The following is a 15,942-nucleotide window of genomic DNA, read 5'->3' as shown; positions in this document are numbered from 1 at the left end:
GTATGGATGTGAACACACACACACACACACACACATGCAGAATGTACTACATTTTTTTCCCTAATACTGTATATGCACAATTTGTTCAGACCAGACAAAACTCTAACCGTTTAGTTATTCTTAGTCTAAACAGTAAAAAAGACAAGAAATCCATATTTGTAAATGGTTTAAAATCCAGTTTTCATGTTTTTTCTTTTAAATGCCTTTGAGTCTGAATGTCCAGAGTGAAATGTATTAATGCAATATACAGTAATGCAATATACAAACATTTTTTGAGGGAACAAATGAGCAATTTCAGTCACAGAATATGTGGTCTAATTTCGTACTCATGAATGTGTAATATACAGAATTGCCTTTTGAGATGTATAGTTTTTCATATGACTCATTTTGTTCATCACCATGGCAAAATGTGATAAAAATAACACAGGCAAAAACAAATTCAATACTACACAATAAAAGGTACTTTCAGATGTTGTAGAAGACAAGCCTTTTGGCATCGTGCTCACGTTCATTACTATGGCAACTGATGTATTTATATTGGACAGCAACTACACTGTCTGAACACTGGATAAGCTAGAGATTTCTGGAATTTTCACTTGCAAAATAACAGTGAAGTCCCTGTCCCAGTAAAAAGCAGAGCTGGGTGCAGAGTCAACAAATTCCTCTATTTTGTAATTTATAGTTTAAAATATAAGTGTAGATTTTCCAACTCGGCATTATTAATTAACTTTAGTACCATGTTGATATAAAAAAACAAACAAACAAAAAAAACTACAACAACAAGATTTCTACAGTACATCATATAGGCTATGGACTCGATTTGTTTTAAAATATTTATTTGTTCTTTATTTAATGTGTACTTAACTGCATCAAGGCCTTATGCCATTGTTTTGATTAAAGCAATATTTTAATTACTGTACATCTAAAGTGATCATTTTGATGTTTATATATATTTTTAAATATTTAAACAATAAATATCAAAATTAAATTATTAATTTATACTTTTACATAATGTTGAGTATTCAGCAGCACATAAGATTTTGTTGTAGCAAAATAATTATCAAGTATTGTTTCGGTATTGATATTTTGGTATCAAGGCAAACTCTCAGTAATATTATATTTTATTATATTTCTAAAAAAAAGTTAAATCCATAAGCCAGTTTTTAAACAATATTCCCTGGAGAAGGGGGCGGGGGGCGTTTTCCTACAGTGAATGGCACTACTCATTTATTTACTCTGGTATTTTACACACAGATCTCTCCCTCTGCATTTTACATAAACTATATTGTGAATGATAAATATAGTTTATTATTTTTTCCATCATCAGTATCATGCTGTTGACTAAACCTGCATTGTGTAATCCTCAGCAGAGTATGATGGAATCAAAACTTTTTTCTCTGTTATGAATCTCAATACATGCCATTAGCAAGAGAGAAATAGATTTCACTTTTATAATGGAGCATCAGAACTCTTTAGTTACGCTGGGTAGAAAGTTCCTTCAGTCTTCTGGTCTTATGAAACAGGAGATGAGACATGGAGAGAGGCGGAAAGAGAAGGAACATTTGGTAAAGAAGGAAAGAGTTACGGGAACATTTGAGAGGAATGATAGTGCCTTCCGCTATTAGGAGGAGACATGATAAATCAGGGCGGGAGTAAAGGAAAGAAATGATACAGGAAACAGACAGAAAGAATATGACTGATCTTTGTAAAGTAATCATTGCAGTGTGCATCAAAGGCACAACAACTGTCTAAATAAATAACCATTAACAATCTAAAATGATTATAAAACTAATGTACAAATGAATCCTTGAATGTATGCAAGCATTAACCACCCTTTGAATTTGTACTTAATCTAAAAGTAATTTAAGCATTCAAAAAAACTTCTATATTTATTATGATGGCTATATTTATAATTAAGCAGCATTTTTTGTAAGTAAATTATTTGAATAAATTAATGAATATATCTTATTAATAAATTAAACATGTAATCCATTATTATGCATACAGTTTTTGTGAATTAGATTACAAAATAAATAAAATGAATGATCATTATTGTTATATGATTACGTGGCAGAATAATACGACTCTCAGGCTCAAATTCAAGTGATTTTATGATTTAACGAACAAAGCAGGTACTTAGATTGTATTTCTTTGGTGAATTTACTGATTTGATTAAATTGTACTGTACAGTAATGTTAACTTTACATTCCGTTCATCCATGTAGAATACCTTTTTATCATGGAACACATACCGTAGCAACAAAAGTGGGATGGGGCAGCCAGCAGAGGGAAGGGAAATTTCTTTGCTCAGAAAAAGTTACAACACAAAATATTTTAATGACAGGGAAAAGCAGATCAATTGGCGAAACCCGTAAGACACAGTGGGCCAATGGATTGAGTATACTAGAGCCGGGAGGAATGCCCTGTGCTGTAGACCGTTGTTAGCTGGCCTAATATTGGGACTTTTCTCCCATGAAATGTTTGAATATTTAAATTCCATTGGGAGAAATCCTGGTGCAAAGCATATTAGAGCAATAGTTTTAGCTTTTGAATAAACAAAACATTTGATGTGTTATGTAATGTCATGAATTAAATATAGCCAATGTGTTGCAGGTTCAGTGATCAAAGCAATTCTCTCAGGTTATATAGCAGAAAAAATACTGAATGAATGAATCGTTACATCCCTAATGGTAAATGGAATCTCAACTGTACTTGCTTTATGTGCAAGAACAAACATTGCTTCTTGTGACCAAACCTCATTGGTTCTTTAGCATCAAGAAACCACATGATCTTGTGTTTACCACATTTTATATATTATATGTTTGATTTATGATATGTCAATGTCTATCTGTGAACATATGCCTAAATGAAATATTTTCGTCCAGGTTTTTGCATATTGGAGAGACATAAAACTTTCATGTTTCGTTAAAAACATTTGTGTTTTTTGTAAATGAACAATATGAGTGAAAGGGTGTAAATAATACATTTAAAATAATTTTCGATTTTCTCATTCATTCTAATTTTTAACTAATCCTTTAAGTGGAGGAGTGAAATATGTCTCAAAGATTGCAAACAATGAATTTAATCTGGTCAGAGCCTAAAATCTCAGCAAGAAACAGGACTGTAAGATTGATTAATGTGAAATCTGTGTGTGTGTGCGTGCAGGCAAGCATGGGACCTAGCGGTGGACATTTGCCTCTCCCAGCTTCCCACCATCATCGAGGAGGGCACAGCTTTCAGGGTGAGCATGACTGATACTGCCTCTATGTGAAGATCAGACAGAGAAAGGCTATTTCATGTTCAGTTATTCAGGGTCTTCTAAAGCTAATATTAATTTGACTCAAATTAGCATTGCAAATCCTACTTATGATTTCAATAAATTTGTAGAATCTCTAATCATACTCAAAGTGATTTGTATATTTGATTTCAAATTGGATCTGGTTCCATGACACAACCAAAGCAAAGATACTGAATGTAGGGGGGACTTTCAAACCTGTGTTTCCCTCATGAAAACCATGTCTGAAAATGTCAGGGACACATGTTCTAACAGCTGCTGAGCCCCTGTCTGTTTTATTTTCTTATCCACCCCCAACCCTCTCGACTTTTTATTTTGTGCTCAGTTTTACTGGATATGAGGTGCATTTCTCGTTGTTTCTGATATGCACGTATGCTATTACAGCTGAATTTCTCTCCTGGGATCTGTAAAGAGCTATCTAATGGACTGACTTTTGCGACTTTCAGAGATTTGTGAATCGGTGTCTGTCTTGTGAAATGGTTTAAATGACCTTGATTTCTCAACCTGATGTGATTTAATCTTTTAGTGTAAAAGATGCTGCCCATATTGCTGTTCTCAGGATCTTAAAAGAGTGTTTGAAAGACTAAAATTGAGTTATGTAACAATGCTGGGACCAAACAAATAATCTCTCACATTCACCCCATCTTTATTGTTATTTTGGGATTCAATCATTTGTATATGCTTATATTTTGTGTGTGTGTCTGTGTGCTATAGAAAAGTAAGATTATTATAATTAGAGAGCTGCTTATGTCATGTTATTTCATACTTAGGGGACTTTCACACTGAACATGTTTGCTGTGGCACAAATCAGAGTGTGATTGTTCCTGAAGCCGCCTGCAGCATTGGTCTAATTTCCCACACATTTTTAACAACACTCGTCTTACTTTATTACAAACGTACACTGTACATGATAGAACACACAACACAGGTCTTTTTTTGCTTCATGCACAACATGATGCAAGGACACTTGCATCTCCTGTTGTATTGTCATTGCATGAATGCGACTTTCTGCAGCTTAAACTCTAATGACAACATCATAAGCTAAAATGCAATTTCTGAAGTGTGCAACCAAATCCGAGCTGCTTTCACAATCACGCAACACAGTTCCAGAAGAACCAAACTCAGACCACCACTTACAGCTAGTCTCCAGTTTGGCACTCCCGGGTCCGCATAACAGCTTTCACATTAACAATTTTTTTATGCGAGCCATATTGTTCGAATTAAACTGCCAGTGTGAAAGCCACCTAAAAGTGTGTGGTACAGTGGAAAGAGTGACAGCTACTTGTTGAGAGTTGTGCAAATTACTCAAAACCACTGTGCATTAAGTGTTTAGTGGTAGAGTCAGACACACCTTTGAGTAATCACAAATACTATGCCAGGATATGCTGTACATTAAGTTAAAAGGAATATTTAATTACAAAAATGAAAATTTGCACAAAAAAAGATGTAGATGAGTTTGTTTCATCATCTAAATATATATGAAGACATTTTTTTACTCAATTCTCTGCAGTGAATGGGTGCCGTCAGAATAAGAATTTGAATAGCTGATATAAGCATCACATGTGAAGTGAAAAGCTGCATGTTTGTAAAAAAACAACGAAAAACAAATCCATCGAGGCATTTTAACTTTAAACCATTGCTTCAGTGAAAAAGTCATTCCCCTGCTCTCCTCTCAGAACAAAATCCACCAACATATTTGTTTAGAATCGTTTTTGACCGATTTTGCTTGTAATCATTGCTTGGTCTGTTACTTTTGAACTGGAGAAAGAAATTGTATAGATCGAGGACTCATATTTTAGTAACAGCTGCTCTATGTGAAATCGCGCACCAGATGGAATTTACCGCTGATTAGATAACCGGCTTTACTGATGAGATGCGCATTAATTATCGGACGATATTTTTCGCACACCCCTAATTTGCAGCACATGTGTTGTCAAATTGATTAAGTTATTTTCTTAATTTGTAGGTGTTTTTTTATATTTGCAGCACGTTGATCTCTCTTGGCCACTGTATTTAATGCTAAATTAATTTTCTGCATCTAACAATTTGTTTGTATATCCACAGCATAGTCCATTCTTTGCTGAGCAACTGACGGCCTTTCAAGTGTGGCTGACAATGGGTGTGGAGAACAGAAACCCACCAGAGCAGCTGCCCATTGTCCTGCAGGTAACAAAAATTTTCTCAAAAGTTGTTTCAAAATCGAATGAATGGCGTATCTAGACAGCATTTTTAGTCAAAATAGACACACTGCTGACATGGGGCCCTATTTTAACCCTCTGAGGTCTAAGGGTATTTTTGGGGTCTGGAGAATTTTGTCATGCCCTGACATTTATGTTTTTTTTTCAGTTGCTTATAAACATCTAAATGGCTAAAGTCTAATCTCACTGTAAACAGCACAAACTGGGCTATAATAATATGTGAGCAGCATGTATTTACTTGATTGTGTTTTTGAGAAAAAAATTTTTTTATGCGTGGATAGTGAAAAACTAAAAATGTTAAATTACTTTAAGGCCATAAAACACATACAGAACATTGGTTCCCTGGACTTTTGAGAACTGGAGCTTGTAGCCTAGAATTTTTCTTTCTAAATTATGTGAAAATCATCTTGTTTACTCACTCACAGAAAACAATATATTGATTTAAATTTTCTAAGACACTTTTTGTTTGTAAAAGTCATATGCGAGTAGGCGTCAACTATCATGAAAATCATTGTGATTTACACCTGAGAAGACAAAGGCCCGCATAATGAGCTGCATAATGAGTCATTCAGTCACGTTTGTGACTGAGAGGGAAGAGTTACAAGAAAGAATGTAAGAACAAAATAAATGTATATAATTTTATGTTTGTAGCTTATTTAGAATATATTAAATTATTCCACAACATAATTTAATATTCACTTGCGAGTGCAGTTGTTACGGATCACTCGGGAAGCTGAGGAGTAACAGATGAAGATGTTTATTTAAAGACACAAGCAGAGGAGCAGGTAGTGAGGAGTGAATGGGAGTTTGGATCCGTGCAGGGAAGGCTGTGACTTCTTGGAGGGATCGGTGAACCACACACACGCACTTCGGGGAACTGGGTCCTTCGGAGATAATCCTTGGAGAGAGTAGAAGAGGAGTTAGTCCTAATAGTAAGCATACAGGAATGATCTTGTCGCGAACGTGACCGGACGAAGACTGAGTGCGTGTGTGTGTGTGGCTTTTGTGGTGCAGCGCTGATGAGTGGTTGATGAGGAACAGGTGGTGGTGATCTAGTATTCAGGTGAGGGTGTGCGCTGTGATTATGTGGAGGTGGAACCTGGCGTGTTTGTAACAGCAGTTAAACAGTTTATTAGGAACAATCAAAGCTGACTTTCAAAGCTGAATTTTTTGCATCATTACTCCAGTCACACAATCCTTCAGATATCAATTTAACAATATGATTTTCTACAAAAAAAACCTGTATTGTTGTTATTATTATTATTATTAATGTTGAAAAGAGCTGAGAATATTTTTTCAGGTTTTTCTGGGGGATAAATTTAAAGAACAGCATTGATTGTTACATTTGTTACATTTATATCATTTACATCAAGCCTTTGAATGGTATAGTATTGTATATTGTTATTGAAACTTCATAATGTTTCATTTGATAATACATTTAGTCAGGAATTATAGTTTGGAAAAAGTCTAACAGTGAAACATTATAATCTCAAAAACGTTCGGCGTGGTGGTATGGTTGCATTAGAGATAATGAAGGGAGACGTGAAAGACTGGACATCGCGTCGTTTTCATATGGATTACTTTATCACAGAATATTGGTTTTCGGCAGCATTGAAGTGTAATTTAAGTTCTTTTCGGGGGTTATCAGGAGAAAATGCCTCATAATGCGTATAACGCGTTAATCGACTCCAAAGTTAACAATCTAATCGCATGGCCTGAAGCACATTGTGCAGGTGCACTCAGGGTGTGTCGAAATCCACTTTTGCTAGTTTAAAGGTGCACTTGTGTATTGCGCAGCCCACGGGAAAGCTTATACAGCAACAGTATTGAAGACACTGGTAACAAACAATTGCGCTTATCAGCCACATGGGGCAACCATGAGCAGAAGTTACATGGTGTTGCTTTAAACTAGCAAAAGTGGATTCGGACTTGTGCCGTGCACTTTAGACCATGTGCTTAGATCATTAAAATATGGTCCCTCATTTTCAGACCAGGATGCCCATTGGTGAACAGATGGGTGCTAGTGCATTTGCTATTTAGACAATGAAGCGGTGGACGTGAAAATGATAACTGCGCTGTGCTAAAACTAACAAAAAACACTTGCGTAATGCCTGACATCGCATTGCGCCATGTGTATGATGATTAATTTCCAATAGATTGGCAGCAACATAATTCTGCTTAATTCAAAGACAGCGTTGCATTTTTGCTTGACAAGAGGAGACAACCTCAGAATGCAGTAAGTGAAAATATTTGTCCAAAATGGTGGATGAGAGAAATATTGGTTGAATACATTTAATTCAATAGTAAAATATAGTAGTAAAATAAAGTGCACATTGGTCAACGTATCTATTTTAAGTGGTCAATCTCAAACATAATTACTGTAAAATAATGTTCAATTGAACAATTGAAAAGATGGTGTCTTCGTGTTTGCTCGATTCAGTTATGCAAACTACAGCTATAGTAAACAGTCACTTTTGGACATCAACAAACGGTGTTCCAATATAGTTTTGGATCATCCTTTCAACTTCAACGAACTCCCACTGGAGCAACAGAGATCATCGCGGACAAGCAGATCACTCGCACCGACTGGAAGTGTTCGGTGTCGAGACCGTAAACAAAGACGGGGAAAGCGTGGAGGGCTTCATGCTAAGCTAAGGCTAAACCCACACAGACCCGCTCCGCCCAGCATCTTCCTTGCCAATGGGAAGTCTTGGCCTAGTGGTTAGAGAGTTTGACTCCTAACCCTAGGTTTGTGGGTTCAAATCTCGGGCCGGCAATACCATGACTTAGGTGCCCTTGAGCAAGGCACCAAACCCCCAACTGCTCCCCAGGCATCGTTGCATAAATGGCTGCCCACTGCTCCGAGTGTGTGTTCAGTTTGTGTGTGTTTACTGCTGTGTGTGTGCACTTTGTTTGGGTTAAATACAGAGCACTAATACTGAGTATGGGTCACCATACTTGGCTGAATGACACGTCACTTTTCAATGTATGGCCTCTGATGAACAAGCTGGACGAACTAAAGGGCTGGACCCTCACACAGAAATGGCTTATGGACTGCAGTGTTATGTTCTGTAACGATGTCCCAAACATCATAACAGTGTGGTGTATATGGATAGACGCTCTTTCTTCAGGGCTGACAGAGTATCAGCAACCTCAAACAAGGGTGGTGGAGTATGCATTTATGTAAACAAATCATGGTGTACAGACTCTCTCATTGTTGATACCTACTGCTCCGCTGATCTGGAGTTGCTGATCATCAAGATCAGGCAATTCTACCTACCATGTGAGTATACTTGCATTGTTGCTGCTGCAGTTTATGTTCCACCGGACGCTAATGCTAACGTGGCTATGAAGAACTTATGGTTGCTATTAGCAAATTACAAACCTTGCACCGGGATGGGGCCTTTACTGTTGCTGGGGACTTTAATCACTGCACTTTAAGATCTATTCTCCCTAAAATTCATCAAAATGTCTTCTGCTCTACTAAAAAAAAAAAAAAAAAGTCAAATTTTATCTAGTAAATGTCAGATTTATTCGAAATTCAATGTCTTTTCAAGCTGCCAAAATTTTCATGCACTCAATGATTCTATCTCATTTTACCTACTGTTTAACGAGCTGGTCCCAGTCTATCTCCACTACCCTGAAACAATTAAAATCTTTATACAAACAAACACTCAAAGTACTTGATAAGAAACCAAAACATTTTCACCACTCTGCCATTTTTTTAAAATACAACATTTTAAGTTGGGAAAATCTAATCAAAATCTTACATGGGATGGCCCCGCCACTCCTCTGTGATTTTATTAATCTTAGAACAACTGCACACAGAATCACTAGAGGAGTGTCAAGAGATGACTGTATTATTCCACTCAGAAAAAGTTTTTTTAGTAAATCTGCCTTCTCCGTTAGGGCTTCTCTGGAGTGGAACACCATTCCGTCATCAATCAGAGATATCAACACACATAGCCTTTTTCAATCACATCTGAAACATTGGCTTGTCAACATTAAAGTTTTGCTTTTGCCCATTTGTGTTAGTCATGAATGTCTTTTTTTTCTTTCGCTTTTGTATGATGTTAACCGCAATTACTGTATTATTGTAAGACCAGATTTTTATATTCATCCAACAAATGTTTTTTTAACCTGTTGCACTGACAGTGCATGCTACATGACGCTAATACCTGTGTGTATAATTATGCATTTTTTTTTAGAACTTATTGTAGTGAGATTTTACATTTTCACAATTCTCGTCTACTGCAGCTATGCTGTAGCAGACAAATATAGCTGTATGTACAAGCAAACTTTTAAAGTGTACTTTCTTTAGGATGCCAATGTACAACTGGCAAACAGGACTACAGATGAAAATTAGTTAGAAAACCAGTTAGTGTTGATTTTGTCACCTGTTTTTGATTTAGTCTTAGTCTTGTGCCAAATGTCCTTGTTAGTTTTAGTTATATTTAGTCATTCACATATCTTTTTTTGTTAGTCAAGTTTTAGTCGACTAAAAGTCTCGTCATTTTGGTCTAGTTTTAGTCAAAAGAAAACTCAAGGTATCTTAGTCAAGTTTTAGTCAACTAAAAGTCTTTTAATTTTAGTCTAGTTTTAGTCAAAAAATTGTAGTCTTTTTTTTAAATAACACATTATTATTGAGATTATTACAGATAAACATTAACTAAATTGTAATTAAATTGTATTTTTTAATAATTACAATTGTAGATATACAGTTGTCTATGGCTATGATTTTACTAATACAGTTGTCTGATTGATTTTATAGTGTCAAGCATTCAGAAATAACACAAAAGACTATTTAACTTAAATAAAACCAAGGATTAGTCTTTGTAAGGGTTGTGATGTCCATGTTTTTGTTGAAGAAATTATAGAGGCTAGCTTTTCTATCACAAAAAGGTGGCCACACAATGAAAATAAAGTGGATATTTGAATTAATTGTTTGGTCAATATTAAACAAGGATTTGATCATCCTATAAGTGTTAAAACAGCAATTATCAGGACTTTTAGGGCCCTTTGTAGGGATTTGTAATAGCCTATTTAATGTACCTAAATAGTTTATTTTGTATTACATTGTATTTTAACAGTGTCATTCAATTATTATTAATTAACCAATCAATATTGCCTTGTTGTTTTTTATAATGCATTTTATAGCATTTTAAAATGTTTTTGTTCGCTTAGGTCTGTTTTTATTACCACAAAAATATTATCTGAATGCTTCGTAAATTATTATTTGAAGGTTAATTTGTACTTACCATTTAATACATAACCATGTTTTGTTTTTTCGTAGTAAAATAATGGTTAATTTTTGGAAGGGAACATGGAAACTCAGAGAATATTAAGGCAGATGCAGCGGTGATATTACTTTCACCGACATTAAAACATGTTATTAACTTATGTTATCAAATCCAAAAAAGTTTAACAGGATTAAAAATGTACAGTCGTGGCAAAAAACCTGCGCGTTTAAATTCAGTCACGGGTTAAAATCATTCGCGAAACTACCGGCAGGTGGCGCAAAGGGACGGATTGCGAAATGAAGTAAAACAACAATAACTTTGATATAACATTGTAACATTTAAAAAAAATTGTTAATTTCAAAATGTAGGATAGTCTTAGGCTACAGTCTACTAAACAAAAATTAAAAGAAGACCTTTACACAAACGATCATATGCATGCTATTTTTATTTAACAGTAAATAAATATAAGGCCTATATATATGTTTTCATTTCATTTTCATTTCGATTCATTCTTAGTTTAAAAAAAATCTTCAGGTTCCATTTGCAGAGCGAAATGGGAACGGTCCAGCATTTAGCAATAATTAGTATTAAGTCTGTTATTATTCTTGATTTTTCAAACTACCAATACTTTGCATTTTTGAATTATGCCTTATGTGTGACCAAAAATTAAGTATTATTTGTTTCAGCTGTTTGATCGCGCTGGTGCCTGGCGCACATATTCACTGGAAACAGCAGTCGTTCAACAGACACTTAATTATGATTTTTTTCCATCGATACTGAAACTAGAGATTGACCGATATGGGTTTTTCTATAGCCGATGCCGATGTTTAGAGGTCAGGGTCAGCCGATGGCCGATATGTGCTGCCGATTTTTAGGGCCGATATCTTGAAGTTTTCCCCTTCATTTGCATGCAAAAATTTCACATTAATAATAAGTGGATGCACAACATTTCTAAACTTATTATCATTTATTGAGCACTGACTTGAACCATCTCTCGAATCTTAATTTTGTGCACTGCACGGTATTAAAATAAAAAATGTATTCAAAGTAAACCAAATAAAATCAATAAACTGACCAAGTATTAAATATATAAAACAGGTTATATATATATATATATATATATATATATATAACTATGACTAAACATGCGCAACTTTTTTTTTTTTTATAAATCCATCCGGGGGTCACGTGTGTGCCGAACCGAAGATATTGATCCGAACGGATCACGGATCAATGATGATCCGTTGCACCACTACTATAGTGTGTCATTTGAAAACATTGCAGATGCGTTTTAAAATACAACAACGAGCACCACGAAAGCATTTAAAGAGGCGCATTCAGCGGTCTTCCTTGACGAGAAACAGTCAACAAAGTAAAATGATCTCCAACGTATGGCGCGCTCTCTTCATTTTATCAAATGATCATAATCACATCTATTCATTTTACAGTCCTGCTACTAGCATTTTATTCAGACTAAAACCCCTTTAACTCGGGTGAGAAAGCTTTTTTTCCAAGTGGCTTTTGCACATAATAATAATACCGCTGCAGACGCATTTTGCAGCTTGATCATTAATTTAAACGACGATCGATCATGGAAATTATCGAATATTGACATCCCTAAATACAAATGAGTTGGATGGAAAACTGGTTATTGTCTGCATCAAACCATGCTTCCGAACAAATGTGATTCACCATTCTGGGCAGCTCCAGCACAGCTGTCTCTCCGAGCGCGGTGCTGTCTGTGAGCGGGGCGGAGTAACGTCAGAGACAGTTTACTTTGGTAACGTCACGCTGCAGTGTTTGTTAGAGCTGCCAACTTCTCCACCCCATTTACAGAGTGAAATTCTCTGACTACCTTTATCTCCCAGGACTGCTGTTGAATCTTCCAAAAGTTTTGGCTTGGGGTGCTTCACATGCAGTGGCAGCAGCAGCACTTTCCACCGCACCAATAACACGGGGCTGCCCGCCGACGTGCCTGACTTTAAATTGGCGCTACTAAACACGGATATCGGCCGATGCCGATATATAATAAAATGACAAATATCGGCCCGATATATCGGCCGACCGATATATTTAAATTATTATTATTTTTTGTTTTTGTTTTATTACTAAGCCTATATTATTATATACTGCAATTATATTTATCCATTAGAATTATATATTTTTGATTCTTGTTTTGTTCTGATAAATTTTATAAATTTAAAGGATTTGTTGTAAAGTGAAGGGAACTAAAAATATCCTGTTTCCTGGTACATTATAACATTATTAGGCCAGCCATTATAATGCAACTTATACCTGACTTATATTTTTTCCTCTCACAAACATTTGATTTATTTTTTAGCGTTTTTAAAAAAAAAACATGCAGCAAATTAAAATAGGTGATTAATCCGTTAAAATGAAACCTATACACGACTCATATATTTTTTTCCTCTGACAAACTTAATTTATTTTTTAGCGTGTTTAAAAAATAAAGAAAACATCCAGCAAATGAAAATCGGCGATTAATACGTTAAAATTTGTTACTCTGGGTTAACAGTAATTATAATTATTTTATACTTCAGAACAGAACCTGGGCCTAATTCAAGGCTATCCAGGTTTTTTTTTTCTTTCATTGCATCTGAAATTGACTTACTTCATCACATTCACTTCACGTGCTCTGGCGCAGATCAGCCTCCCGTGATGCTCAGCTGTGGACGATTTAAAAATGTTTGTTATAAAGGTTGCTGTCCCATTTTATACAGGAATTGTTCATTTAAAAAAATCGAACTATATTGTTAGTTCTAATTATATTGTTAACAAGTTCATTTAGGCTATTTAACATGCACTGTGAAATTTTTTTACCTATAAACTCCTTGAGAATTTAAAGTTAGTTTAATAGTATTTAAATTCTAGTTTAAAAAAAAAAGGTTTTAATTGCTTAAATTATTTTTATTAATTAATAATATGTTATCATGTTTATTCTTGTAGAAAATACGTGTTTATTCTTAAAGAAAATAAGGGAAAAAATAAGGGACGATCCGAATATTTGTTTTCCTTTACCTATATATGTAGGCTACAATTATTCAAAAAAAATAATGGTTGCACTTTATTTTACAGTACGTGTACTAACATGTTCTTATAGTGTACTTACAATGTATATATCTAAGAAAGTTCTGGTAATACAAGGTAACTACATGGGGTAGGGTTAGGTTTAGGGGTAGGTTCAGGGTTAGTACCTAGTTATTACATAGTTATTGTAATTACTATAAGTACATAGTATGTACATGAGGAACAGGACTGTAAAATAAAGTGCTACCAAAATAATATTAAAAATAATAAAATAATGTCATTAAAAAATACCATTGGCCTAAGTAATTTTGACCATTATAGAATTGTGACTTTAAAGGTTAGTGATTTAGGAGGTGAAAATACTGTGAAATTACTAATGGCATGGATTTTAGAGCATATAACAACTGAAGGTTTATGAAACATTAGCCAATAAAGCATTTTTTTTTTAACCCTTGTGGGTTGTTGGGGATGTTTTCGTCCACTAGGGGGTAAAGTTGAGTCTTATTTTGGCCACAACTTTCTCTGTGTTTGAGCTAATGGAATGATTTTTGGTGACAAATCTTATTTTGACCCATATTTTGGGAACATGCTTTGAAATTTTTCAAAAACTCAACGGTACACTGTGGGCAAATTCACTACCCTTTCGGGATGTCCGTGGATGAAAACATCCACTAAATTAAACTGCTGTAAAAATGTATCAGATAAATATTTTTTTCAATTTCTTTTGCATAAATCTATTAATCAGCCTCAGTCCTGATCAAAACTACCATTTTTTTTTAAAAAATTCCAATATTTTAACTTTTTAATTACCAAATTCATAAATGATGTCACTGATTTGGGGAAAAAAACACACAAAATTACATATTTTCAATATAAAAAGTGATTGTGGACTGGATTTTTTTTTACCTTTTATCACAGTCTTGGGCATGTCAAAGATTAGTAACAAGATTGGCTTTGATGCATTGTTAGTTTTTGTGCAGCATTAGATTTAAATTTTTTCTCCCTAATTAGCTGTTGGTGGCTGTTTTTGCCCCATTGACTTCCATTATAACGACATTTTTTGATTGCAAAGCCATGACACCATATAATCATGCATTCTTGATTGTTTGTGGTTTTCACTTTTGGGAAGAGGTAAAAAAATGTATTTTTACAGTTGATCACTAGGTGAGACCATTAACCCTTTAAATAGGCCTGTGCAAAAAAAGGCTTAGTTTCTGGCTTGTATATGGAGTTATATGGAGTATAACAGCAAATTATAGTGTTTGTGTGTGTGTGAGATTCTTGATTGTTGGTGGTTTTTCCTGTTGGGAAGAGGTTACATTTGTTATTTTTTACAGTTGATCACTAGGTGGGACCATTAACCCTTTAGATAGGCCTGTGCAAAACAAGGCATAGTTTCTGACTTGTATGGGGTTATATGGAGTATAATAGCAAATTATAGTGTGTGTGTATGTGTGATAGAGAGAGAGAGAGAGAGAGAGAAAGAGAGTGTGTGAGAGAGACCTTTGTGCACTTACCTTGATGTACAGTATTTGAAAAAATCAAAATATGCACCTCATGCTCTCAGAACTACATGGAATAAACAATAAAAAAAGAAGTGTGTTTATGCACCTGCTTCCTTGTGATGGTGAAAAGTACATATGGCCTATAAGTGAAATGCTCCTCTTTTCTTGATGGTAAAGCCAGTTTAAAACCTTAAAATCCTGTAAAAAAATATACTTTGCATCAAATTTATGAACATAATGTATTATGAACCAAAATGCAATACCAACTTCAAATAAGCTGCAGCTCGCTGGAGGGGTCACGCTACATAATCATTTCTATAAACTTTGGTACAAGTCAAGCCCTTTCTCGTGTTGCTTGCTGCTTTTCTCACCATTAAATATCCAGCACGATGGCATGCAAGTGTTTAAATCCACGTACTTTGCTTTTGTTTAGTCTATTCGCTTAAGTCTGACGTCACATAGCAGCGCTTCCGTGTCCAAACGCTCTATCAGTTACCACGAGAAAACAACAAAAGGTGCTAATATAAACTGTGATAGAATACTAGTGAAAAAGTTATAACATTAACCTTTAACTCCATACTGAAGTACCAGATAGCCAGACAATGAAAATATAAATATAAAAAAAATATCTTAAAATTATTTGTGTTTGGGACGCTG

At 34.9% G+C, this 15,942-nt stretch overlaps 1 protein-coding gene across 4 annotated transcripts in view; it reads left to right on the top strand.

Moving 5' to 3' along the window:
- Positions 1-15,942, top strand: part of rptor (regulatory associated protein of MTOR, complex 1) — a 260,643-nt gene that overhangs the window by 135,632 nt on the left and 109,069 nt on the right. For all 4 annotated transcript variants that reach the window (XM_059560532.1, XM_059560531.1, XM_059560530.1 and 1 more), the window contains exons 11-12: positions 3,165-3,240; positions 5,359-5,460. In XM_059560532.1, coding sequence (XP_059416515.1) covers positions 3,165-3,240; positions 5,359-5,460 — 178 coding nt within the window. The remainder of the gene's footprint in view (positions 1-3,164; positions 3,241-5,358; positions 5,461-15,942) is intronic.

This window comes from Carassius carassius, chromosome 10 (assembly GCF_963082965.1).
Source record: "Carassius carassius chromosome 10, fCarCar2.1, whole genome shotgun sequence".
Classification (NCBI taxonomy): Eukaryota; Metazoa; Chordata; class Actinopteri; order Cypriniformes; family Cyprinidae; genus Carassius; species Carassius carassius.
Note: the sequence above shows the minus strand (reverse complement) of the source record. Positions and strands in the feature narration are given on the sequence as shown.